The sequence below is a fragment of the Halichoerus grypus genome, chromosome 6, assembly GCF_964656455.1.
Source record: "Halichoerus grypus chromosome 6, mHalGry1.hap1.1, whole genome shotgun sequence".
Classification (NCBI taxonomy): Eukaryota; Metazoa; Chordata; class Mammalia; order Carnivora; family Phocidae; genus Halichoerus; species Halichoerus grypus.
Window position 1 is genome coordinate 64,622,487 of NC_135717.1, and position 26,441 is coordinate 64,648,927.

The window sequence follows — 26,441 nt, forward strand, 5'->3', positions numbered from 1 at the left end:
TAAATGTAAAAGATGGGTCTGTTCTGTTTTGCTTCCTGCCCAGGGCACCTCCAAAACTGCTCAGACAGCTGATTTGCCTGCCACAAGTGTTTCAGACAGGAAACAGGTTTAGAAACTGCTTGGAAAAATCTCCGAACTTCTATGAGACTCAGTTTCTTCTTTGAAGAAATATGTGAAAACAGAAAGGGGGAAAAGATGACTTTCAGAATCCCATTGTTATTTATATATATTTATAATTTTCAATTATCATGTTTGTCCTATATAAAAAATTGTGAAGTCAGCTTTAATGGAAAACAGATAAAGGTGTAAACATTGCAACCTTAAAAGACAGGTGAACATGGGGCAATGTTTTACAGGCTCAATAGTCTGGGACTTTTTTAATGATTTTTTTTTTTAATCTGGTGGAAAATGAACTTCAAAATGTGAATGTTCCAGAGTATTTCTAGACTAGAGTTCCTATAAAGACTTAAGCTGCCATACCTCTTTGAAAATCATCTATAACTATAATAACTATAATAGTATAGTACTATAATACTGTAGTACTTATACTATTCATCATCACGTGGCTCAGCACTTTGAATTTTTCTGAGTATGTTTAAGTACATTATCTGCCGTTCATATTCTTATATCTGCTCACCCCTCCTTTCTCTCCCAATCTAGTAGCTCTAATCCTTCTCAACAACATTACCTAGATTGTTCTCAGTATATCCCTGACAACTAACAAAGTATCTGTCAGCTCTTGATAAATATTTGCTGAAAGAATAAAGGATGAGCTCAGCTCCCTTTATCTTGTAATATCTTCTATGGTCAGAATTAGACCAGTGTGAGGAAAAATGTTAAAGCTAAAATTCCAGGAGTTACACAGTTGTCTCCACATTCATTTTAATGTGAAGTGTATGTTCAGATTTTGGGAGGTATTTTTGAGCAAGTTATAGAAACTAAATTGGCAGTCCTTGGCCTTTTATGAAATTCTACCTCTGACTTGTCCAACAGTCAGAATAAGAGATCGGTATAAATTTGGCATAGCAAATCAGAATTACAATTTTCAAAATACCACATAATGCATTTACAAATATTGAAGTAGAATGGAACTGATATGCTATGATAAGAAGTTTTATTTCACCATCCTTTTAGAGCTATGTAAAGGATGAGGGAGTTGTGACTGAGAAACATTCTTCTAAATTAATGGAAAAAGCAAATAAATATCCTAAAAATGTTGGTAGCAGGATTCTGAGATTTTTTTTCTAAATCTATTTACCCTATTTAGTAAGTTGGTAGTCAGTTGTGCATGTTCAGGATTTTGCACAATAGCAATAAAATTTTTCATGGCTAAAAAGTTAAAACTCTGTTACCCTAGGAGTTTCCTAATTTGTTGGTAAAAACTGACAAATGAGTAGAATTAACTCCTCATGCCTGAATTACCTTCATAATGTCACCCCTAGCATAAGGAAGACCACCTGGATTCAGCGCTTGCAGGCAGGGTCCTCCAATATGGGGCTTCCAAGTTTGGAACGCATAAATTTAATAGAGGGGGTGATACAATGGAGTTCATTCTTTAGTTGGTTAGCAGTCAGTTTCTGACTACACATTCAAAACATAGACTGATGATAGTGAAACGTACCAGTGACCAAGATAAGTTAGAATAAGTGAGCAGATTCTTACCTTACCTACAAGAAACAAGGCGGCAAAAGTGTGACTAATAGACAGTAATGTCAAGGACATGGGGAACTTCCATTCCACGGCTAAATCTCTGCATCAGACTAGTTCAGATCTAGGCAAGCACAGAAATGTTTCCTTGGTTACTTCTAGAAGTTAGGTGATGATAATTTAATGTGATTTAAAAGGGACATAATTGAGAATAAAGCTATTTTGCTGCCTTCCTTAACTGAGTACAAGAATATATACAAAAAGTTCTATCCAGGTTTCTATTTACCTCCTCTTATTCCCTGTATCTTTCTTTATCACTGTTATGGCCTAACTCTTCTCAATCACATTTGTATGATTTAATAAATATTCCCTAACAAGGATTCTTTTATAAATTAAGATCTTTGCCCATGTCTTCATAGTTGTGAAAAGTCCAGTGCCTGAAGTATCTTGTGGTTTTGGGAACTTCTTAGAGCTTGACATTCCTTGCTATGTATTTTATTCACCAACTTTTAAAGAAAGACATAGAGAAAAACCCAGCAATAATCAAACAGGTATGATAAACTTGGGTTCACATTCCATTTGGGAATTTCTAAATATTTCGTTGTTTAAGGTAATCCCAATATTGATTCCCCCCACTATTCAGAAGTTCTAATTCATTTCCATGAATTTCACATGGAATGTGTTCACTGCAGAAAACATAATCTTTGCTTTCCTCTTCACTGACATGCTCTTCTTCTTTGTTCTCTTCCTTCCTGGTATAGTATTTTAAACCCACAAGACAGTATGTTCAGTAATTTAATTAGGCATATGTCACTATTTAGAAGGAACCAAGACTACAGTAACTGTCTTACTGAGTTATATAGGAAACTTCTAAAATAGCAATTATTTCTAAGGATTTAAATACTTAATTACCCTAGAAGATTAGGCTATCTTATGACAGGTGAAATGTGATATAAGCACCATTTAATGAGTGTGAGGGAAAATAGATTAGACTTCCTCTTCATCTGACTTAGATTAATGTTCATGATGTAGCTTCATGTACGTACATCTTCTTTTATTCTGTTGTACTGTATGTCTTAATCCACACTGCATCACTTGTTACCACTTTAGAAAAGTATTTTTAATTTTTTTCTTTAAGATTTTATTTATTTGACAGGAGAGAGAGAGTACAAGCAAGGGTAGCGGCAGACAGAGGGAGAGGGAGAAGCAGGCTCCCCACTCAGCAGGGAGACTGATGTGGGGCTCGATCCCGGGACCCTGGGATCGTGACCTGAGCCGAAGGCAGACGCTTAACAGTCTGAGCCACCCAGGCACCCCAGTATTTTTAATTTCAAAGGATAAAAGCCTTACCACATAGACGGTTTATTTGCCTTCATTTGGGCTACATTGCTAGAAACTCGCATATACTTTTGAAAGGTCTTGCTTGAGTGTTTTTAGAAAGAGTGAAGTGAGGGTTATTTTCTTATTTATTTATATACCTGTTCTGAAAAATATTTTGCATCTTTGAGGAGTATTTATTTATATGATGCTACAGGGCTAAACAGACAAATTATTTTGTATCTTAATTTTATCCTTACAGTGCCACTTTTCTTTTTGGAAGTTAAAGAAATTTTGTGATAGGGCTGGGGATTATTTTGGGACAGCTCCTGAAGGACATGGAGCAAGAGTAACTAAGATATCTGTGGCCATCACAGTTTCTTCTACGGAGTTTCAGCTCCCAGGTGGAACCCAGGAATTTTAAAGGGGGGCAGCGACATTAGGAAGAAAAAAAAGCCATCTTTTGTTGCTTGAAGAGAAATAGCCTATAGATTAACTCATTTGTCAAGAAGATTTTGGCAGATCTTTTCCTTGTATTAAAAGGACTGTCATAGTTTAAACAACAAGCTGTTAGTCCTTATGGACTGCAAGTTTCAGTGTGTTCTTACAGCTCCACATTCCGACTCCTGCAGTAATCCTAGAGAGCCTGGTGCTACCACTTCCTCTGAGATTAGATTACATAAGAGTAGAAAAGTGTGTGGGTTTTCAGTTTCTACTCCCTGAAACCCATTCCCCAAAGTAGTCAAAACTCTGGGATAAATTAAATAAGAAAGAGACCACTTGGCCAAGAAAAAGGCAGATTTGTAATGACCATGTGAATCCCCCACTCTGTGGTCAAGCAATGTCCTGAGCCAAGCCTAACTCAGCAAAATTGTCTCAAAGATTTTATAAGCTAGAAATTGAATGAGGAAGTTAATTTTTTTAACTTCCAAAAGAGAAAGTGACACTATAAGTATAAAATTAAGGTATAAAATAAATTATTTTATTTTATAATAATTTAAAGCACCTTTAAGGTCATACAAAGAACTCCATCTCAAAGAAGTAAAATAATTTTACCCAAAGGTAGAATATAAACAAACAGAAATATAACCCCCACTATAATCATCCTAAAACCACTCAAGCTAGTCCTTCAAAGAGTATGTGTGAATCTAGAGAGTAGCCCAAGCAAAGGCAAATAATTGTCAATGCTTTCAGTCTTTAAAAAAGATGGACAATTTTAAATGTATTTTTTAAATGGTAACAAATAATCCCAATTCCAGCTCCCTCCTCAAACAACACACACGCAAATGATGGGGAGAAGGAAACAGAAGGATGTTACTAGAAGACAGACCTTGCTGCCCTGACACTGACCCTGTGCCCTGAGGGGTCCCCAATCTTATTCTGTCTTTGTGAGCTCTTCTTACATTCATGATCTTGAACGTGTGTCCATAAGCTGTGAGGTATCTGAATTTCACTAAATTCCTGTCACCTCATATCAAACTTTAAAAATCTTAAGTGTCCATGCCAGAGACAGAGGGGAGAAAATATACCTACTCTAACTTTCCCTCTCAAGACACAGTGGAGATTATGAAAAACTTGATCCAAGTTGTAGAAATGTGCGAAAGGAAGCACTAAAAAAAAGCCAACCTGCAAATGTGTGACTGTTCATGGCAGTTCTTGCCTCAGAGAGCTCCCTGGCAGTGCGCGGGGAAGGGAATAGAATCATCAAGTCACTATATGCCCTACACAGTTCGGATGATTAACAACAGTATTCCTTGGTATTACTACACAGGATCTCCGACACAAGCTTGAAATTGGGGCATTCAGAATTTTGTCCCAGCCTACAATAAAGCCTTTGTGCATGTAGATAATGTACAAAATGCATTTAGCACAGTGCCTGACACATTCAGCAGATGTTAGCTACAAAGTCAGATTGAGGGGACAAAAAGTCATTCCAAATGGAATTACTAGCTGTTTACGATTAGCATATTAATTGTTTAAAATACAAACAATTACTGCTTGGAAAAATACTTGTTTTCTTCACTAGGGTTAAAACAATATTTCCCCGGGTTTTGTCTATGCCTGTTAGTAATAGAGCAAAAGAAACCCTCAGGCCAAGGACGTAATTTTGAGAACACTGAACTAAGGAGGGAACTAAGGAGCCCTGTGTTCCAGGCTCTGCTCTGCCGTGAACACTGTGAAGGCAACAAGGGTACAAGGTTCTCCACAGGCATATTCCATAGCCCAACACTGTCCATCCCTTGGCTCACTGCTTCCAGAGAGCTGAGGAGGGAGCAGACAGACATTCCTGCCTCACTGTCCTGCCTGTGAAACCCACTGCAACATCCCCCTTCTCCATCACTCTCTGTCCTAACGCTGAATAAATTGACCTCAGGCAAACAGAGTAACAGCAATTCACCAACCACCCCTTGACAGCCATATACACACTCAAAAAAGTACCCCAGACTACATGGTCTAATAAAGTCACTTCTAGCTTCAAAATTCTATCAAAGGTATCATTCTCATTTTTTTAAGCATTATAACTCTCGTAACTGTACTAATTTTAACCAAAGAAAAGGCAACTAAGCCTCCAGAATATCAAGGCTCCTATATGCCAATTGAACCCAGAACACTGGAACTTGAGCGACTCTCAAGCATTATTGAAGTTGTTTGATTTAATACTTCATGATCACTTCTGTGCCACCTACCATGTTATTAGCATAAAAACAGTAAACATAGATAGAAGTTGAAGGAGAGAAAAATGTTAAAAGAAATACTTGGACATTAAAATAAATGAAACCTAAATGCTTCATTTGTATATTTATTTGTGCCACATAAAAATATTTTTAAAGGGGCTAAGGAAGTGTAAAATGTTATTAAGAAAAAATGCTTTTGCAACATGGCAAAGCAGGGGACCACCGCTAGAAAGACATTTGTACTTTGAAGCTGTTTTTTTCTCAGCCCTTGTGGGTGTTCTAAGATCACAGAGCTGAGGCATCTTCAGTGTCCAAGAGCTGATGCAAATTCTCACTTCTTTGCTTGACCCAGCCCTTTGGAAAGATTAATGTGAAATCACTTTCATTATGGTCTATTAATTTTTAAAAGGCTATGATAGTTAACTTTCAAACTGTTATCCCTTATAGATTAAAAGTAAAATACCTCAGTTTTCTGAAAGCCCTATTTGGATCTTTAAATATAAATGCAATTCCCTTTTTAACTATACTCATGCCTCCCATCAAAATCATTTAACAGCAGAAATTATTTTCTAAAGCAGAAGCATATTTCAACTCCCACGTAATAACACTGCAAAATTTGGTAACATCTGCATATTTTCTTTCCTAATTGCGATGTTAGTTTGAAGTTAATTATATGAAACTGATTTTTTCCCAAGCACAACTTTCATATGTCACATTTAGTTTAATTGGTACTTTGAATAATAAATTGTTTTTCAGCTAGAGCATATTGTTTGATATTGCTAATGAAATGATTTTAATGTTAAGCTTAGCTATTAGGAGGAATCTCATTTTATCTCTTATTTTTTAATATAATTCTACATTGTAGCACCCTAATTAACCTAGCCATTTTCCCTTTTTTTTTTTCAATCTTCAGGATAACATTATATAAAAACGCTACAATAAGTGGCAGGGAATAGTTTCTTTAAAAGAAGATAGTGTCAGTTACATGTGAATCCTTCAACTTCAGCATATATTTGTGCTGGTGTTGTTTAATAATACTTTTGCATTCACTATTCTTAAGTGCCAGACACATCACTATACCCTTGGTGGCCCATCAGTAAACAGCAGTTGCCACTATTAATTATAATGCCAGTATAACCTTTAGATCATGCATAGGCCTGCAGTGTTAGATGGAGTGGCAAAGTAACAGAGAGTCTACATCTCTAATAACCTGAAACTGATATCATTTATATTCTTTCAATTCAACAAATATTTATTGAATTTTATCTATGTATGCTCAGTACTGTTGCTACCTAAGTAGGCAAAGGCAGAAAAAATAATTGAAAGACTCAATTCCCTGTTGAATCATTATATTGTACGCCTGAAATTAATATAACACTGAATGTTAATTATACTTGAATAAAAAAGTAAGTAAATAAATAAGACTCGCTCTTTGCTGCGAAGGTCGTAACTAGTTGGGGCTAAGGAACGGAGTGATTAGTAAGACTCCACAAACAATTTTCTCTCGGTTATATATTGTGTGGCATTATTCTCTGCATTGTGTAAGAGATTAGATAAGAGATTAGAGGAAGGAAAATTCAGTGCAAGGTAAAATCAATTCAGGTGGCTTTGTGATGGACGTGGGACCTAAGTTAAACAATGAAAAACTGGATGGGATTTGGAAATGTGGGTGAGAGGATATTTCTTGTGTGAGCAATAGCATGAACAAACACTCAGAAGCAAGAAGAATCTTTGAAGTGTTCAGAGGATGAGTGTGCCTAGGTCAGCTTAGAGTTCATGCTGGGGAGCATTGGAAGATCATAATGGACACATAACATGAAGTCACAGGGGCAAGGAGTGCCAGGACCAAGCATTTGTAAAAGAATAGTAAGCCACTGAAGATTTCTGAGTGAAAATGGATGCAGTAACTCACAAAAGCCTGGCCTGAGGGTCAGCAACTAGATAAGTCAAGGGCCAAGAAAAATATACAAGCACAAAAGAATAAAGCCAAGCAAAGTGGGCAGCTAACATGAAACCTGGGTGGCAAGAAAGTCTTAAAAATGAGGACATGTCTGCCCAGGCAGGAATCCCTTATAGTCTTCCTTTTGGGGGCAGGAATTATTTCCCGGGTCCTAAGTGGGTATGAGTGAATCCTATAATGGAAATGTGAATCAGCTAACCCAAATGGAGTACCAGAGATTTGGACAAATCCTGATGTAATCAAAGTGGAGTTTCAGTAAATGAAGAATGAACGAACCCAGGGTAAAGCCAGGTTTAGATGGGGCAGTTGAAAAATAATTGTAACAAATAAGGAATGACATGGTATGTGCTTAAAGGGTAGTCACTGTGGGCGTTGAGAGGAATGATATGTATAAAAAACAGCTGAGAGTAGAAATGTATCAGTGAAAGACAGCACTGAAATTTCAAACCCGGGTAAACAGGCAACAGCAGTACCATGGACAGAAATACAAGAGTTGGGAAGGAAAGTTCTACATTCTACACAAAGACCTCAGCATTTCCTGATTTGCTTTTCCTAATCCAGTAGAACTCTGCTGGAAAGAACAATTATAGCACATGGCCAGTGGCCAACATACTGAATAATTGGGACTGAATAAATCTCATGGAGATCTTTGAGTATGGCTTATTTTTTATTTGGCTTCTGACCACATCAGGGTTTTAGAGGAATAAATCCCACTTGGTCGTGGTGAATAATCCTTTTAATGTACTATTGGATCCTATTGGCTAGTATTTTGGTGAGAATTTTTGCATCCATATTCATCAGGGATGTACTTCTGTAGTTCTCCTTTTTGATGGGGTTTTTGTCTGGTTTTGGGATCGAGGTAATGCTGGCCTCATAAAATGAGTTTGGAAGTTTTCCTTCCATTTCTATTTTTTGGAACAGTTTCAGAAGAATAGGTATTAATTCTTCTTGAAATGTTTGGTAGAATTCCCCTGGGAAGCCATCTGGCCCTGGGCTCTTGCTTTTTGGGAGATTTTTGATTATTGCTTCAGTTTCCTTACTGGTTATGGGTCTGTTCAGGTTTCTACTTCTTCCTGGTTCAGTTTTGGTAGTTTATACTTCTCTAGGAATGCATCCATTTCTTCCAGATTATCTAATTTGCTGGCATATCGTTGCTCATAATATGTTCTTATAATTGTATTTCTTTGGTGTTGGTTGTGATCTCGCCTCTTTCATTCATGATTTTGTTGATTTGGGTCCTTTCTCTTTTCTTTTTGATAAGTCTGGCTGGGGTTTATCAATCTTATTAATTCTTTCAAAGAACCACCTCCTAGTTTTGTTGATCTGTTCTACTGTTCTTTTGGTTTCTATTTCATTGATTTCTGCTCTGATCTTTATTATTTCTCTTCTCCTGCTGGGTTTAGGCTTTATTTGCTGTTCTTTCTCCAGCTCCTTTAGGTGTAGGGTTAAGTTGTGTATTTGAGACCTTTCTTGTTTCTTGAGAAAGGCTTGTATTGCTATATACTTTCCTCTTAGGACTGCCTTTGCTGGATCCCAAAGATTTGGAACAGTTGTGTTTTCATTTTCATTTGTTTCCATGAATTTTTTAAATTCTTCTTTAATTTCCTGGTTGACCCATTCATTCTTTAGTAGGATGCTCTTTAGCCTCCATGTATTTGAGTTCTTTCCAACTTTCCTCTTGTGATTGAGTTCTAGTTTCACAGCATTGTGGTCCGAAGATATGCAGGGAATGATCCCAGTCCTTTGGTACCAATTGAGATCTGATTTGTGACCCAAGATGTGATCTATTCTGGAGAATGTTCCATGTGCACTAGAGAAGAGTGTGTATTCTGTTGCTTTGGGATGGAATGTTCTGAATATATCTGCGAAGTCCATCTGGTCCAGTGTGTCATTTAAAGCCTTTATTTCCTTGTTGATCTTTTGCTTAGATGATCTGTCCATTTCAGTGAGGGGGGCGTTAAAGTCCTTTACTATTATTGTATTATTGTTGATGTGTTTCTTTGCTTTTGTTATTAATTGGCTTATATATTTGGCTGCTCCCATGTTAGGGGCATAGATATTTAAAATTGTTAGATCTTCTTGTTGGATAGACCCTTTACGTATGATGTAGTGTCTTTCCTCATCTCTTATTATAGTCTTTGGTTTTAAATCTAATTTGTCTGGTATAGGATTGCCACCCCAGCTTTCTTTTGATTAGCATGGTAAATGGCTTTCCACCCCCTCACTTTAAATCTGGAGGTGTCTTTGGGTCTAAAATGAGTCTCTTGCAGACAGCATATCAATGGGTCTTGTTTTTTTTATCCAATCTGATACCCTGTACTTAAGGGATTTTCAATAATTAGGGCACTGCCTATTGTTTAATTACTGACAGAAATATGCTGACAGGTTGGCAGGTAAATAACTTGGCATATGGGAATGGAAGTCAGTGTTTCAATAGATACGCAAGTAGGTTACCTCGAGGTGATGCATTTGATGAAACGTTTTCTCCAAATTAAAGCTTTCTTCTTTATTCTTATTAATTAGATATTATCTTCTTTAGATGCTATCTTCCAATGAGGTCATGTTGCTAAGACATGATAAAATGGATTGAACAATTATTGGTCAGAATGAATTAAAATAGCAGTGTTCAATTTGAAAAAAAAGTCAAGTGAGATGTTTAACAATAAGAACCATTTAACATGTGTTTTTATTTATTCCTTTATTTATCTAATATCTACTATGTCAGAAACCATGTTAAGTGCTTTCTATTCATTATTTGATTTCATTAACAAATAATCTCATGAAATATGTACTTTTGTTATTCTCATTTTCCAGATAAGGTAACTGTGGCCAGAAAGGTTAAGTTGCCTCAGATTATACAAAGTTAATTAGAGATAGAGCCAGAATTTCCAATCAGGTCTAGTGTGAGTCTGAAGCCCTTATCCTTAACTGCTATCCTATGCTTGTCTCTTCTGGCTTGAGCCCGCAAACAAGGTGATTGTGAATTTTACGAAGACTTCAACACTCCACCCACAAAAGATATGATTTCTGTCATGTGTGAAGAAATAATGGTTCATTTATAAAATATGCCACTGAATGTTTAACAACCTATTTTCTCACGTTTCTGGCAATGGGTATCTTTATGTTGTGGAACCAGATTCAATACAGTAAGAGCTTAAATTTCTGGAAGCTACATATAAGCACATTATAAGCCTTTGTTGCCTTGAAGACTTCATTATGACCCAGATGCTCTATGAATATTTCAAACTTAGGTTGGGGATGTGGAAAATTATTTTACAATTGTTTGAGGAAAAAGCCAGGTATTAGCAAAAGAAAAATCTGAGAAACCAACCACTGTTTTAAAACAAACAAACAAAAAACAGAACAAAAACCAAACTACCTTTGAAAAATCTTCTGTTACACTGAATAAAATCTTAAAATAAATATATGTCATATGTTTTCATATATGAGTGACATTTTGTATGCATCTATTTCTAACTGAACTTATGTTTCTATAACACAAAAAATGCATGCTAAAGAACTTAAATTTTGCATTTTTATTCACCTGTAAAACTAATGGAAAATTGTTTTTCTTTTTTTTGTTCTTCTCACAGCTGAATTTTTATTCCTCTTGTGGGGTGTTTATCTCTGCTATGCAGTGCGGACAGTGCCATCAGCATTTCATGAGCCACGCTATATGGCTGTTGCAGTTCACAATGAGCTCATTATCTCTGCTATATTCCATACAATTAGGCAAGTGCTCTGTGGAGCTAGTAAATAACTGTTTTGTTTCTCTGATGTGTTGCAGTTTAATTTAAATAGCAAAATTGGATAACACACATAATGGAAAGATTTAGGAAGGATAGTGTTTTTAAGTTGACTAATTTCTTTGTCACAGAAATGCCAAATGAATATAGTTCATTTTTTTTTAAGATTTATTTATTTATTTAGAGAGGGAGAGGTGGTGGAGAAGGACAGAAGGAGAGGGAGAGAGAAACTCAAGTAGACTCGGCACTGAGCACAGAGCTCAGACACGTGGTGGAGAGGGACAGAGGGAGAGGGAGAGAGAAAGTCAAGTAGACTCTGCACTGAGCACAGAGCCCGATGTGGGGCTCAATCTCAGGACCCATGAGATTATGGCCTGAGCCGAAACCAAGAGTCAGACACCTAACCAACTCTGCCACCCAGGCACCCCTATAGTTTTGTTTCGTTTTGTTTTTTAACTGCTGTTCTTAGTTCCTTCTGTTTTGTTATCACATTTATTTGAAAGTTAACTTGATATTATTGTATTATATTAAACCACTTATGGGAATGTCATTGAATGTTGTTATGATATATAATGCTTTTTGTTCTGAAGATATAAAGCAACACATACTTACATTATAAAGTAGATGTAGATAAATTGTCTATGTTTCCATTCATGTTAGTACACTGGTTTACATTTTTAAAATCTTAATACTCAGATAGTCAACTTATGTGTATTAATTCTGCTAAATGCAAAACTAAAATACCACTCCAACCCAATGACTCAATTTTCATGTGCAATGAAGTTTTATCACTATCATATTTTAGCAATGACTTTCTATTGGAAGGAGTATGGCCTGGCCTTCCATTTTTTAATATCCCTTTTATTACTATAGTCGGTAAGTACAAAGGAGGAAGAAAGTAGCTTATGATAAATGAACAAAATGAAATATGTATGACTTCTGAGAATTTATACCTATTTATATCTGAAAATGAAATGAAAACCTCAGTGAGAACAAAAAAAGAAATCCTGTAATTCAAAAAGCAACAAAAAGATGTCATTCATTTGCTCGACAAAGTTAGGACATACATAAGAATTTAATGAGAAATTTTGAATATTTGTCTTTTCCCTCAATTGAAAAACAGAGGTTAACAATAGTGGGAGTCAGAGTGGGAAAGTGTGGATCTATGGAAGTTTTAGAAGATATTTATCATTTCTCACTTTAGTCAATAATTATAAAATTGTATCTTGCACTTATAGGGATAGATGTTGCCAGAGAGCAGTTGAACCTTAGGCATACCTATACTTTTTTAACTTTTAAGTAAGAAGGGAAGAATTTATGATTTGACAACCCTAGAAATTCCATCAAAGGGCCAGGAATCAAAGGAAAATTTGCCTTTGTCCTTGCTTTGTCTTGCCCCCTCTCAAGAAAGAGAGAAAAGAGAAAAAGAGAAGAGGAAGGAAAGATGAGAAGCAAAATATGATGTTATAAATAGTCAAAAAGAAGGCTTTCTCACTTCTACTCGGACTAGAGCTGAAGGATGTGAGAGGGGATGCCCTGGGTCCACAGTGTAGTGAGCACCAGAGAACACTCTGTCACGGGCAGGGCTCCACAGTCTTCACATATCTCCCAAACCATCTCCCAAGAAAAGTTGCGTTTTTGTTTTTTGTTTCCAGAATATCAAACACCTGTGTTTCAAGATATAACAAACATGCTTCTCTAGAACCATTTATAAGTTAAATGCTGTATTAACAAACCAATTAAAGAGTCATAAGCATGCCAGAAGAAATTTACAGACGAGTTTAAATGTCTTCTGTTGTCAGAATGTGACCATGTCATGCAAAGGGTTTTCTACTTTTGCCCTACAATCAGCTGCTGTATTAGAATCAAATTAATTGCCCAAGAAATTAAATCTGTTCAAAGCATTTACCTAAATTGATCTTTATCCTTTTCTATCTTAAGATTTGTATCTGTTCCGTTTTCATCAAGTATGTTTTTTCAATGGACTTTGTTTTTCTTTAAGATTTTATTTAGTTGTTTAACACATAGATAGTGAGAGAGAGAGCACAGACAGAGGGAGCTGTGGCAGAGGGAGAGGGAGAAGCAGTCTCCCTGCTGAGCAAGGAGCCCAACGGGGGGGCGGGGGGGGGCCTTGATCTCAGGACCCTGAGGTCATGACCTGAGCCGAAGCTGATGCTTAACTGACTGAGCCACCCAGGTGCCCCTCAATGGACTTTACACTCTCAACTTGCCCAAGCAGGCAAGGTAAAGTTACTTTTTAAATGAACTTTAAAAAATTCCTATTAAGGCAATAGGTGGTTATTACAGATAAATCATAAAATGATAAAAAATAAACTCCCTAATCCAACCACCCAAAGATGGTAAGCACTGGTAATATATTAGGATATCACTTTTAGATGTTTTTATATGCTTGTGTATATTTATGACACATTACATTTGATAACTCCCTTTTAGGAATGTCACAGCACAAAGTGACATACCGAGAAGTCCTGCTGTAAGGAAACCTAGTTAACTTTGTTTAACCAGCACTTTCCAAACCATTCACCATGATTTCCCCCAACCCTCAATTGACATCTGATAATAGCAGCCACTCTTCAGAAAATTCTGTTTTAATACTGGGCCGAGATGAGGAAACGTATTCTAAATATTCATTCAGAATAGCTTTCTGGGGGCACCTGGCTGGCTCAATCAGGGAGCATGCATGCGACTCTTGATCTCAGGGTCATGAGTTCAAACCCCACACTGCGCATAGAGCTTGCTTTAAAAAAAACAAAAAAGAAGAAGCTTTCTTACTTTCCTTAGGTCTTTCCTACAGAGTCCCAGACAACCCATCAGCCTAGCTGGGTTCACATAGACACAAGTTCTGACTGAATTGTTCATATTGAACCTAGTAGACTTTGTGTTGTAGACAAGATCAACTTTCCTCGAGACAACTGTGTAGTCCCCTTTAAGTTTTGAATAGGGAGGACTTCTAGTGGTAGCAAGGTGACCGGCCTTGGTAGGCTTTAGTATTTTCAAGCCTAAGAAAACTTGAATGGGAAGCCCAACTTTTAAGTTCCAAATTCGACTTACCTTTCTGCATAGACCAAACCCAATTAGATTGTGGCATGTTGGCTTCAAAGATTTATAGTATAGATTAGCTACTCTGTCTTGGAAATTTCATTGTATGGCCATAAAGAACCAAGGACGGAATTATAGTTTAACACAGTAAATCTACGGAACACTGATTTTAGGGAGATGAGCAGGGAGAAAGCAATAGGCAGTAATAATTAAAGGAATCAAGTATATACAATTTCTTATTTACATGTGAACTGAATTCATACATGCTGTGGTTCCAATGTTGATAAAAGACCAAGAATAGGAAGCAATAACATAATATAAATCAACTGGACCCATCTTTGTAATTTTTTACTGGAATTCAATAATATTAAATAAGGCATCCAACATCAGCAAATATATTCACTGTCAATAAGCATATATATTTGTTCTGGTTCACTTAAAATATAAAATTATACATACATAACTGTGTATACGTATATACATACATAAGTATATAAACTTAAAGCTATGACTACATATTTATATATAGATTTACTTTTATTCTCACCAAATTGCCAGATCAAACAAAAATAAACTAAAAGGATTAAGTCTAGAAGTCTAATAATGCAGAAGGCATTTTGCCTAATCTGTTCTATAATCCTTTACTAAGTGTAGAGCAAAGCTTTGGAAAAGTGCAAGACTTTTAAAAGTTTGCTTTTATTCTTAACCTCAATTTTTAACTATTTCTATGTTCCTGACTGTTAGATCTATTTTTTAGAAGTTGAAATAGTCTTTTAAAGAAAAATCTTTAAAAAGACTGCAAAACCCAATTTTTCTTAAGATATTTCTATGCAGAACTGCAACCTAACAAACCTAGCAGTATTTAAACGCTGATTAATTTAAGGGCAATTGATGTTAGTATGTAGTACTTCAAATAAACTTTTTGGAAGACTCAACATTTTAATTTAAAATATATGTAACCCTTGTTCCTTCCAGATATTGTCAGGCTAGCTTAAAGTTCACTTGTGTTGGCATTTGAGATAGAAATTTCCAGTGCATGAGAACACTTTTAGAATGTAAATCCATCTCCTTTGATATAACTCTCTGCTCCAGTACTGGGAATGACCCCAGCAGATTTGGATTATATAATTTTCCAGGTCACAATTTTATATTGCTTCTATGCCTCAGTACTATGCCTCAGGTACTGTTACTTGGTACTGAGTATGATGATCTGATTTCAGTGCTTAAAAAAATCTCACCTGACCCAGCACAGGATCTGTCAAAAGTATGTCACCCCTGAACAAAGTGAATATTCATTTAGTCATATTCAAGGCAGGTATAAAGCCACATTTCTCACTAAGGAGTTAGAGAATATGTTGATTCATAAAATCCTATTTGGTTATAGGTGAACTATCATGAACTTTCTGTACTTCTGTGTATATATTTTAAGCCCATTTTATGTCTCCAAACACAGAGGAAACTATCTCCATTTTGAACAACTCTTGAGCTTCCATTTTAGCTTGATTTTGGGGGATGGTGGGAGAAGGTGAGAAGACGGGGGACAGGATGGAGGTGAAAATGAGGAAGAAATCCCCTTGATAGAAATTTTGTTTTAAGTATTAATAATACTAATTTACTTAGTAAATTTGTCATGAATATGGCATAATGCAGGTATAAAATTAGTTTCTTCTATTTTTAGATTCATGTGTTTTATGATTATATCATAAGCATTTTCTTAAGATGTTAGCTTTTCAAATATGATGATGTATATCACTGAATCAGAATGCTAATTCTCTAGGGATGCCTGGATGGCTCAGTTGATTGAGCATCTGATTCTCCATTTCAGCTCAGGTCCTGATCTCAGGGTGGTGAGATGCACCCCACAATGGGGCTCTGCAATCAGCGGGGAGTCTGTGTCTCTCCTTCTTTCCCTCTCCCTCTGCCCCTTCCATTGCTCGCCTTCTCTCTCTCTCTCTCTCTCTCTTTCAAATAAATAAATAAATAAATCTTTTAAAAAAATGCTAATTCTCTAATTCCAAACACAATAAAATCTCATATTTAGCTTTCATGGATAAACAATGCATGGAAAAAAATTAAAAGAAGAATATGATTGCAAAATGACCTTAATAAAAGCATCACCTGGTTTCTGTAAAAGAATGAGTCCTTAAAACCTGAGTTTTAGTTTGTACATATACTTATTGATTTATGAAAATATTCCAAAATCACCAGAGTAGGTATCAGTACTGAATTTTTCCTGTACATGTTTCTCTACAGGACTGTCCTAGAACAATTTTATAAATTCCTCAGCAAAATATGATTTTAAATTATTTTAAAACAATTTGATACTTCACAACAACTAAAATTTTTATTTTAAAAAATATGTTTTATAAACCATTAGTATATTCATTTTATCTATTGAATTATCATTTAAGTCTCTGAGGCCATTCACAAAGACAGATAATTACCTACTCTTTTTTTTCTTAATTTTTTCTTAATTAATGTTTCAAAGGAAAAAGATTAGAATCAAGAGTTAGGTGGCTGTGTCTTATAACCCAAATTTGCCTGAAGCCACTAGTTTATAAATCTGTTCTTCTTTTGAATTCACATGTGTTCACTGCTTTTACTTAGGCATTCAATTTACATACAAAATAATTATTCCAGGAAATGATTAGCACATTATATAACTATATGCTGTCTTTCTTACTACTGATAATTTAAAATAATAAATAATAAAGAGTTCATGTCTTATGCATCCAGTCAGGGTTACTTAAGGCCTATTCTGTGATGAAAATGTATGCCACAGAAACAACAGTACAACTTTTCTCATGCTTGCTCGCTTTCTTTTAATACACTGAGGAAAAAAGATTCCAAGTATCCTAGTGTTTTAAATAGAGATCTTGTTGGATTACTAACTTGGTGAATTCTCATTTCAGATTCGTTCTTGCCTCAAGACTTCAGTCTGACTGGATGCTAATGTTATATTTTGCACATACTCATTTGACTGTGACAGTCACCATTGGGTTGCTTTTGATTCCAAAGGTATTCCTTTAACATTACTTTTCTCTTGCAAGACAGTTATTTCAAATAAGCATGGAGTTGTTTCTCCTTTAAAAAAATATCTGGCAATATAGGGAAAGGGAGGTGTGGAGATTTGCTTGACACATAACATGTTTTTAAAGCTCCCTCCTCAGGGAACTAAATGTCTCTTTTCTTTTAGGATTTATTAAACATCCCATGTAATTTTTAAATGCTTCAATTTGTACAAAACCCATCATCTGGTTTGGTTCTTTCTCAAATATTTTGATATACAGATATGATTTAATTATGGATTCAAGGTAACTTTTATTGTAGCTGTAACATCAAAATAATTTTTAAAGACAATTATCCTATTCTAAGAACCCTCCTGTTTGGATTTACATTCAGGAAGCATTGTGTTGTAAACATTCAGAAAATTTTTATATAAATAGTTATAATATTGTGTATAGAAAAATCTTGCTTTATAATGATAGATTCTGGCAAAGACTTATCTAGAAGCATACCAAAGTGGGGGGAAATGGGCCAGCACTCAGAATACAGAGATTATGAATATATGCTCCACCCACACTAGTTATACAGTATGACACTAGCCAAGACTCTTCATCTCTCTGAGGTTCAATTTCTTCATCTATGACATGATAGCAATAAAGCTGCTTACATTGAAATAATATGATATCAGAGTGTGTGGAAAAAACATACAAGTTAGAGCATTATTATTATTTTCCTCATTTACACATAGAAAAACAAAATAGTAGAACATTATATATCTGTATTAGTACCACACAATATAATATTAGCACAGTTGAGACAAGAATTTGTGATTGCTTGTCATCCACTCCAGGCTTTACCTCCTCTCACAAGCAAAACATTGAAATTCAGCCTGATTGAAAGGGCAAACAAATGTAAACAGAGCAAAATGCCTATTTTCTTCCTTACTTGAATTATACCAGATAGCTACAGTTTTCATGGATTAGTCTGTTACTGCAATTTCTCTTACCCATTTTCATACTTTGCATTATATGATTACATTTTTATTAGATGGATGTACTGTATACCCAGACTGTTCATTCAATTGTAAGAATTGAAAACACATATTCATACAAAGATTTGTACATGAATGTTCCTAGCAGCCCTATTCATAATAGCTGAAAAATAGAAGCAACCCAAATGTCCATCAACTGTAGAAACACAATGTGATGTATTTACACAGTGGAACACTATCCAACAATAAGGAATGAAGCACTGATACATGCTACAACTAGTACAGACCTCAAAAACATTACACCAAGTAAAAGAGGCTAGACACAAAAGGCCACATCTTGTGTGGCTCCATTTATATGAAATGTCCAGAACAGGCAACTCTGTTGAGACAGAAAGTAGGTAAGTGGTTGCCACTAGCTGGGGAAGAGGGGGAATGGAAGTGACTGCTTTCATGGGTTTAAGGATCTTTTTTGGGGTGATGAAAATATTCTGGAATTAAATAGTGGTGATAGTTGCACAGCACTGTGAAATACCAAAAATCATTCAATTGTACAATTAAAATTTGAGAATTTTATGGTATGTGAATTATACCTCCACTTCAGATAATTTAACAAAATCATTGAGGCGCTTTGCTAAGCACGGTTCTATATCCTGGAATAAGACTAATGAACAGATAAAAATATGTGCTCTTGTAGTACTTATATTTTGGAGAAGGGGAAAACAGAAGAAATAAATAAGATAAATATTTAAAATACTATTTTAGATAGATATAAGTACTCAGGACAAATAATAAAGCAGAAAATGGGCAATATCTGACAAGTGTTTCTTAAACTCAAGATCATCTCCGAGACTGCACTCAAGAAGAACAATTCCACTCTTATAAATAACCTCTGGGTGGTTTCCTAGTAGCATTTGAGATTTTGGAGGAGAGGACTGTGTTTTATTCATCTTTAGAGCCTTAAATTCCTGACACATGTTGGAACCACAGATGTCGTACAAGAGTGAAGGAAAGATTTACCCGTTTCTGTGGTTTCTCAGTTCCAATTACAAAACATTCATGATTCCTTACATAGAGAATTGCTGTTTCACAAGTTATATTATGTTCACCTGCCCACTTAAATATTTTAACAAACATTGACAGTAAAATAGCTCTGTATCATGAAAGGGTGATCTGTTAATTTTTTAAAGGAATATTTGACCTGATGACAAGCTGGGAGAAGAGAACCCATGTTCCCTAGACCATTCTCTCAGTTTTCATAGGAGAGTCAGTTGGTTTATATGTTGTGTGAAGTGGTGAGATTGTTTTGCGTCTCCCTGCTTTCCATCATTTGTCCGAATCACTTCTCCACGTCTCCATTTGATGAAGAATAGAGATAGCAAGAGTCCGCGAAACTGAAAAATATCCAAAGGCCACATGGAAAGAATAAAAATTCCTCAAAATGTAATGAGGGAGGAACTTGAGAATACTGAGCTTGAGAAAAAAATTCTGTAATTTCAGTGAAGGTTTGAATTTTAAACTTAGATATCATCACTTTAGGCTGAGAGAGCACGGTGCTCCAGAGAGCTTCCGTGAGTTGTTTCCAGTCTCACTGTCAACGCAGTTGATGCTAGCATTCAGATCTCCTGTCCCCTAGGTCTTGGAGGCAGCTTTTTTGGAGCCATGTGTAGTAGACTCAAAGTCACTGTCTGTGATCAGGGCCAGTTGTACCCCTCGGTGACATACAGCCTCCTCTATGTGATGCAGAATGACAAACACAAGGTAGACCCTACTGCTCAAAAGAAATCTTTCCCTCCAGCTGCCAGTGGGTCTAAATTGCTTGGAGAACATTTGTGTGGGTTTTTCTACTTATTTTCATTTTCAGAATGCAAATATCATGTATGAGGAGTAATGTAAGTGAACACTGGGAGCCTGGAGAGAAGACAAGGATGAAAATAGGAGTCAGAGAAGGAACCACATATCAAGATGGCCTAAGAGCTCTAGCGTGTAACATGAAAAGCAAAACACAAATATAACAGCAAATCTTTTATAAGGAATTTGGTAAATGAGTTAATCTAAGCTGAAGAAATGATGTGAACATTAGAACCTTTAGAAAATTGTTCTGCTCTGTCTGCCAGTGGGTTAATGTCTGCAGCTCACATTGTGTCTCTATTGCAGTTTTCACATTCAAGCAATAACCCCCGAGATGACATTGCTACAGAAGCATATGAAGATGAGCTAGACCTGGGCCGGTCTGGGTCCTACCTGAACAGCAGCATCAACTCCGCGTGGAGTGAGCACAGCTTAGACCCGGAGGACATTCGGGTAATGCCAGTATTTCAGCCTTCCTATTTCAGGCTCACCTCATGCACATAGGCAAGCATGTGTGGGCTGATGTATGCGTATGCTCACCTGTGTGCACATGTGCCCAGAGAGAAAAAGAGAGGGGGAATGTGTGTGTGTGAGAACTGAAAACATCGAATGCAGAGTTAACCCAATTCTAAAACACACATCATGGTAGAAATTACACAGACCAATCTTGATAGTCTCAACTGACTTATGAGCAGTTGTAATGATGAACTTTCACTATTTTAGATAGATATAAGTACTCAGGACAAATAATATAGCAGAAGGTGATACATGTTCCCTACTATGGTTTATGACATTTTGCTGATGGAAAGGAAGTATAGATCTGCGAGCAGAGAGCCCAGATTACTGAAAGTAATCTGTGCCAGTACATCAGCATTTGGACTAAGAAGCTGCTTTTAGTAATTGATAGTCTCCTGTCCCCTAAACCTAACCCAACATTAGGGGTAATTTTATCAATGGCTACATGATGCTTCCAATATGGTTTAGGGATATGGTTTGTCAGTGGACAATATGCTGTGTTTTGTTATTGTCCAGGTCGAGTCCGGCCCACACAAATTGTAAGTCCAAAGGGCTCACTCCATGAAACCAGTGCAGGATGCATGTGTTCATGTCTTAAAGTTCAAACTCTATGTGTAACAGAATTTGTCAGAAAAGTAAGAATGAGGAGAAGGTTGATGAGCACACATGGTGTGAAAAGCTGTAGGGCAGTTTCCCTAAAGAGCTCGAGCTTACTGACTTCAGGTCACATTTAGTAATAGTATCTGGCTGAACCACTAAGTTCCACATCTCTGTGAATTTGCTCTTCTTCTGGCAGGATGAGCTGAAGAAACTCTATGCCCAGTTGGAAATATATAAAAGGAAGAAGATGATTACAAATAACCCCCACCTCCAGAAAAAGCGGTGCTCCAAGAAGGGCTTAGGCCGTTCGATCATGAGGCGTATAACTGAGATCCCAGAGACGGTCAGCAGGCAGTGTTCCAAAGAGGACAAGGAAGTCACAGACCACAGCACAGCCAAAAGCACTACCTTGGCCAGGAAGAACCCACAAGAGTCTTCAGGTAACACTGGGAAGCCCAAAGAGGAGTCCCTGAAAAACCGAGTCTTCTCCCTAAAGAAATCGCACAGCACTTACGATCATGTGAGGGAGCACACGGAAGAGTCCAACAGTTTACCAGTGGAAAGCCAAGAAGAGGAGTCTACAGAACATTCCACACTGGAGTCTCTGTCAAGTAAAAAACTAACACAAAAACTGAAAGAAAACAGTGAGGCCGAGTCCACAGAGTCTGTGCCTTTGGTGTGTAAGTCAGCAAGCGCTCACAATCTCAGCTCAGAGAAGAAGCCGGGCCACCCCCGAACATCCATGTTGCAAAAGTCTCTCAGTGTCATAGCAAGTGCCAAGGAGAAGACTCTTGGATTAGCTGGGAAAACCCAAACATCAGGCATGGAAGATCGTGCTAAATCCCAGAAACCTCTGCCAAAAGATAAAGAAACAAACAGAAAATACTCAAATTCAGATAACACAGAGACTAAAGATTCTGCCCCCCAAAACTCCAATCATGTGGAGGAGCCAAGAAAACCTCAGAAATCTGGGATTATGAAGCAACAAAGGGTCAACCCGCCCACTGCCAATTCTGACATGAGCCCAGGCACCACCCAGATGAAGAACAACTTTGACATAGGGGAAGTGTGCCCTTGGGAGATTTATGACCTGGCCCCTGGTCCCGTGCCTTCAGAATCAAAAGTTCAAAAACACGTATCTATTGCAGCTTCTGAAATGCAGAAAAACCCAACTTTTTCCTTAAAGGAGAAATCTCATCAGAAGCCCAAGGCAGCTGAACTGTATCAGCAAACCAATCAGAAGAGCATAGACAAGGCTGAGGTATGCCCTTGGGAGAGCCAAGGTCAGCCTGGTTTTGAAGATGAGAAGCCTTTGATTTCCAAGACTCAGGTTCCCCCAGGGAGAGCCAAAGATGAGAATGGCGGTCAGCATTATGCAGCCAGTGTGTGTGCTGGGCAATATGAAGAACTGCCCCCCAAAGTTGTAGCATCAAAAATCGAGAATGAAAATCTCAAACCAACAGGAGACCAGAATAAAAAGACATCTTCCCCTGAGGAAAATGCGCCCGGCCGCTGTAACTCAAGTAATAACTTTCAGCAGCCTTTAACATCACGAGCTGAGGTGTGTCCTTGGGAGTTTGAGACCCCAAATCAACCAAATGCTGAAAGAAGTGTAGCTTTACCTGCCTCTTGCACTCTAAGTGCAAATAAGATGGCAGGGCCTCGGAAATAAGAGGTGTGGGATACTTTTAAAGTGTAGCATCCCCAGAAAGAAAAGGAGAAGGAAGAAACCCTTAATTCGACAGAAGATGAAAGGATCAAAAATTCCCAAGGAGTGTTTGTCAGTTGAGGGAAATGTGAAAGGCACAGGTGGAAGAAGACCGGGACGGCAGAGCAACAGCAAAGTGGAAGAATTAGACTGGCCAGGGGAAGTCTTTCCCCTGGGAACACGAGGAGAATCCTTACATTTCAGCATGGTTAGCGGGAGTCGCCCTCACTGTCTGCCCCTGATCAGTATTTACCCATGGCACTTTGAAGATCCTAAGCAAGGCCAACCAGAAGACACAGAAGAGGTATGAGATTTTGCAAAGAAGAAGGTATAGATCTATATGACCGAAATTCTAAGTAGCTAACTGAACTTACTTTACCTATTTAACCTTGATAGCACTGCTAACTTAATGCATCCCAAAAATACCTTTTATATTAATGATTGCTCTCATTTTCTTATAAATGTATGTTTCAGTACATTGTTGTGTCTCATATTCAAGCATTCCAGATTGTATAATTTTTGCAAATAACTTTGATATTACGTGACACAACACATTTATGCAATCCGCATCTACTCAGTTGTTATTGCAAGTTACAGAATACCTGCTATTTATCAACTTTAGTTGATCCTTGAAGTACAATAAGCTTTCTCTGGCTTGGGAAGCCATAACCGTTATGATAAAATCTTTTAGTTTTGGCTGTGGTTTATATATTGTGAATTTGGATTTGACTCTATTGTTTCACATCATGGTTTGTTATACTGTCTTAATCAGGGTTTTTTATACAAGTTGAGTTACTTGTTTTGCACTTCTTGTTAGGACTCAGAGATCGAGCGGTCCTACTTAGTCATATGTCTCAATAAAGGACAACTTACCTATTGTTTGTTCAGAGTCAGAGACAGGTAACACCTTCATTCCAATTTATTGTCCCTTTTAACTCTTTCAGTATTTCATACTTAGCAGCATTTCGCCAGGAAGAAGCTTAAGAGTGCGAAAAACACACTGCGCATGTTATTACCACTGAAAAGGGAAGACTCTAGGAACGACATGAGAATTGCCACAGTATTGCAGAGCCAGGGAATTTGCCTTTCAAAACACAGACAGGAAGGGAGCTACTGATAGCACTTTTAAGGGAGTATTTTTTTAAAGAGAAAAATTATGATAGCATCAAGATCATTGTATGGATATATTTTTATTATGCATACTGAATATATATTTTAAATTACCTTAAACTACTTATTCTCATAAGCTCTTATTCATTGCTTCAGCTAGGGGTAACACTTGCTGGGCTTAAATCCCAAAGAGGTTTATAACCTGATATAGTCAAAGCCTATAAGGTGGTGTGGGCTCTTCCTTCTCCCAAGCACTGGAAAACTTACAAGTCCTGCAAATTGCCACTGTGAGCCACCCAGCTCAAAATAGAAAATGCAAGGTTTATTTGCAAAGCAAAACAGCCCCCAGAGCAAAATTTGTAAATCGTACTGCCTTCCACCCTGATCACTTGGCATGAGAATCCTAAGCTGCTGACTTTGCTGACTTAGCCCTACTGATGTGATCATGCAAAGAGATTCCATTCCAAAGCTCAGTCTCATTTTATTTAAAGATGAATCGCTTAAGAATAAAATGCAGACTTCCCTTTCTCTCGTGCTAGACACAGTGAAGGATCAACGTCTTCTTTGGCCAGGACATTTCCAGCCTAACTAATGGCTTTTCATTTCATGAGCAGCAAGGAGAACATGCTAGGAAGATAAAAGATAAGAAAAGAGAATCAGAAGGTAGATACGGGGCTGTTCTGAGAAAATACCATTCTCGGTGGAAACTAAAAACTAGGACTTCTCCTTATTCATCAAAATTTTCTCAACGGTTTGTATTCAGGAGTAAGTGAGCACGTCACCATTTTGCAAAGCTGTGCATCCATCTTCCTCACCCATTCGCTTGCTTTGTGCATTACTCAGGTTGGTGGGGTAGGTGTGAAGAGATATAGAAATTCTATTTTTCTGTATTTCCTTCATTTACTTCCTTCTTTTCTTCCTTTTCAGTCAAGGCCTCTCCATTTGTTAACCTTAGAACACAACTTTAAGGCATATTTATATTGAACTTGGTTTGGAATTTCCAGGCCCACCTATTTGTTTCATTTATGTTCAAGGTCTGTTAGCACTTTATTCACTTTTTAAGAAATAAGCAGTTCAAGCATCGGTGACTTTTTATTGCACTTCAGGATGATCCTGCTAGAGATGTGGCTTAAAGAAGACTTGCCAAATTATACCTTAGTGACATTCTACAGTCCATAGATTTTCTCCACCAGCATAAATCAGTGAGAGTGCCTCGGGTCTTTCCTAGAGTTTCATTGCCATTACTTATCACCAAGAGAAGTTTAAATCTACAATTCTTGAGGTTATTTTCCTAGATAGATAACAATAAGAAAGTGAATCAACACTGTTAAGGTCACAAACATTTGCTAGGTTGTCCTTCTCAATGCATGTGCAGGCTGCATCCTGTCCTTGTTTTTAAGCCAGGGTTTATAAATAAGTAGATTTATACCAATCTTAATAGAACTGTATATTTTATGCAAGAATTAAATGCTTTACGACATAAATTATAACTCAGCCCATTGTAAACTTTGGTGGCAATATGGATTTGAAACTCGACAGTTCTCTTGTATTTGCTTCCTAGGTTTCTGCATGCAAGTGGTGACAGGTAGGACTGAGAAACACTGCCTTTTGACTTCTAGCATTTAGCAACCGAGAGTTGTAGAGTCAATAAAGCTGTAAGTCTCTTCACTTAATCTGTGGTTCTTCTGAAACTATTATCTGAAACCTACAGCATCCCACCATGAAAAATATTTGGTAAATTTATGTTGTGATGTGTTACAGCATGTAAATAATTATAACTTCTCTGCAATAAAACATATTTATATGAAAGTGATTTATGGTGATTTGTGTATTTATCAAAAATCAAATTTATTTCACCTAGCCAACTTTAGAGGGAATCTCATATATCTTTGGCCTTGGTACACTTATGCACATACATCCTCTTATGCCTATCTACAGAAATACGTGATTAGCCGCAAGTGGCCTCAAACATCCAAGTCATCATTTGGAGCCAATAAAACCTGTTAGGGCTAGTGATTTTGATTTAAGAAAGCTCTGCCCAAATGGGAAGTAATTCAGTTACCTTTTTTAATTTACTGAACACACATAGGCAATTTGCTAAGCAATGATGATGATCTTTAGATGAACAAGAACTCCAATATCCAGTATCCAGTCCACCGCTGTAGTATTACAGAGGAGAGCCTGACAAATTCATGGAGTCAGGGGAGGCTTAAGAGAGAGGGCAAGTTCCCAAGGCTGAAATTCTGCAAAGGCATAA

At 37.0% G+C, this 26,441-nt stretch overlaps 1 protein-coding gene across 1 annotated transcript in view; it reads left to right on the forward strand.

Moving 5' to 3' along the window:
- GPR158 (G protein-coupled receptor 158) overlaps positions 1-25,997 on the forward strand; it is a 449,562-nt gene extending 423,565 nt beyond the window's left edge. Inside the window, exons 8-11 of the mRNA XM_078075255.1 lie at positions 11,193-11,331; positions 17,318-17,423; positions 20,557-20,703; positions 21,563-25,997. Coding sequence (XP_077931381.1) covers positions 11,193-11,331; positions 17,318-17,423; positions 20,557-20,703; positions 21,563-23,038 — 1,868 coding nt within the window. The 3' untranslated portion in view covers positions 23,039-25,997. The remainder of the gene's footprint in view (positions 1-11,192; positions 11,332-17,317; positions 17,424-20,556; positions 20,704-21,562) is intronic.
- The last annotated feature ends 444 nt before the right edge of the window (positions 25,998-26,441 follow it).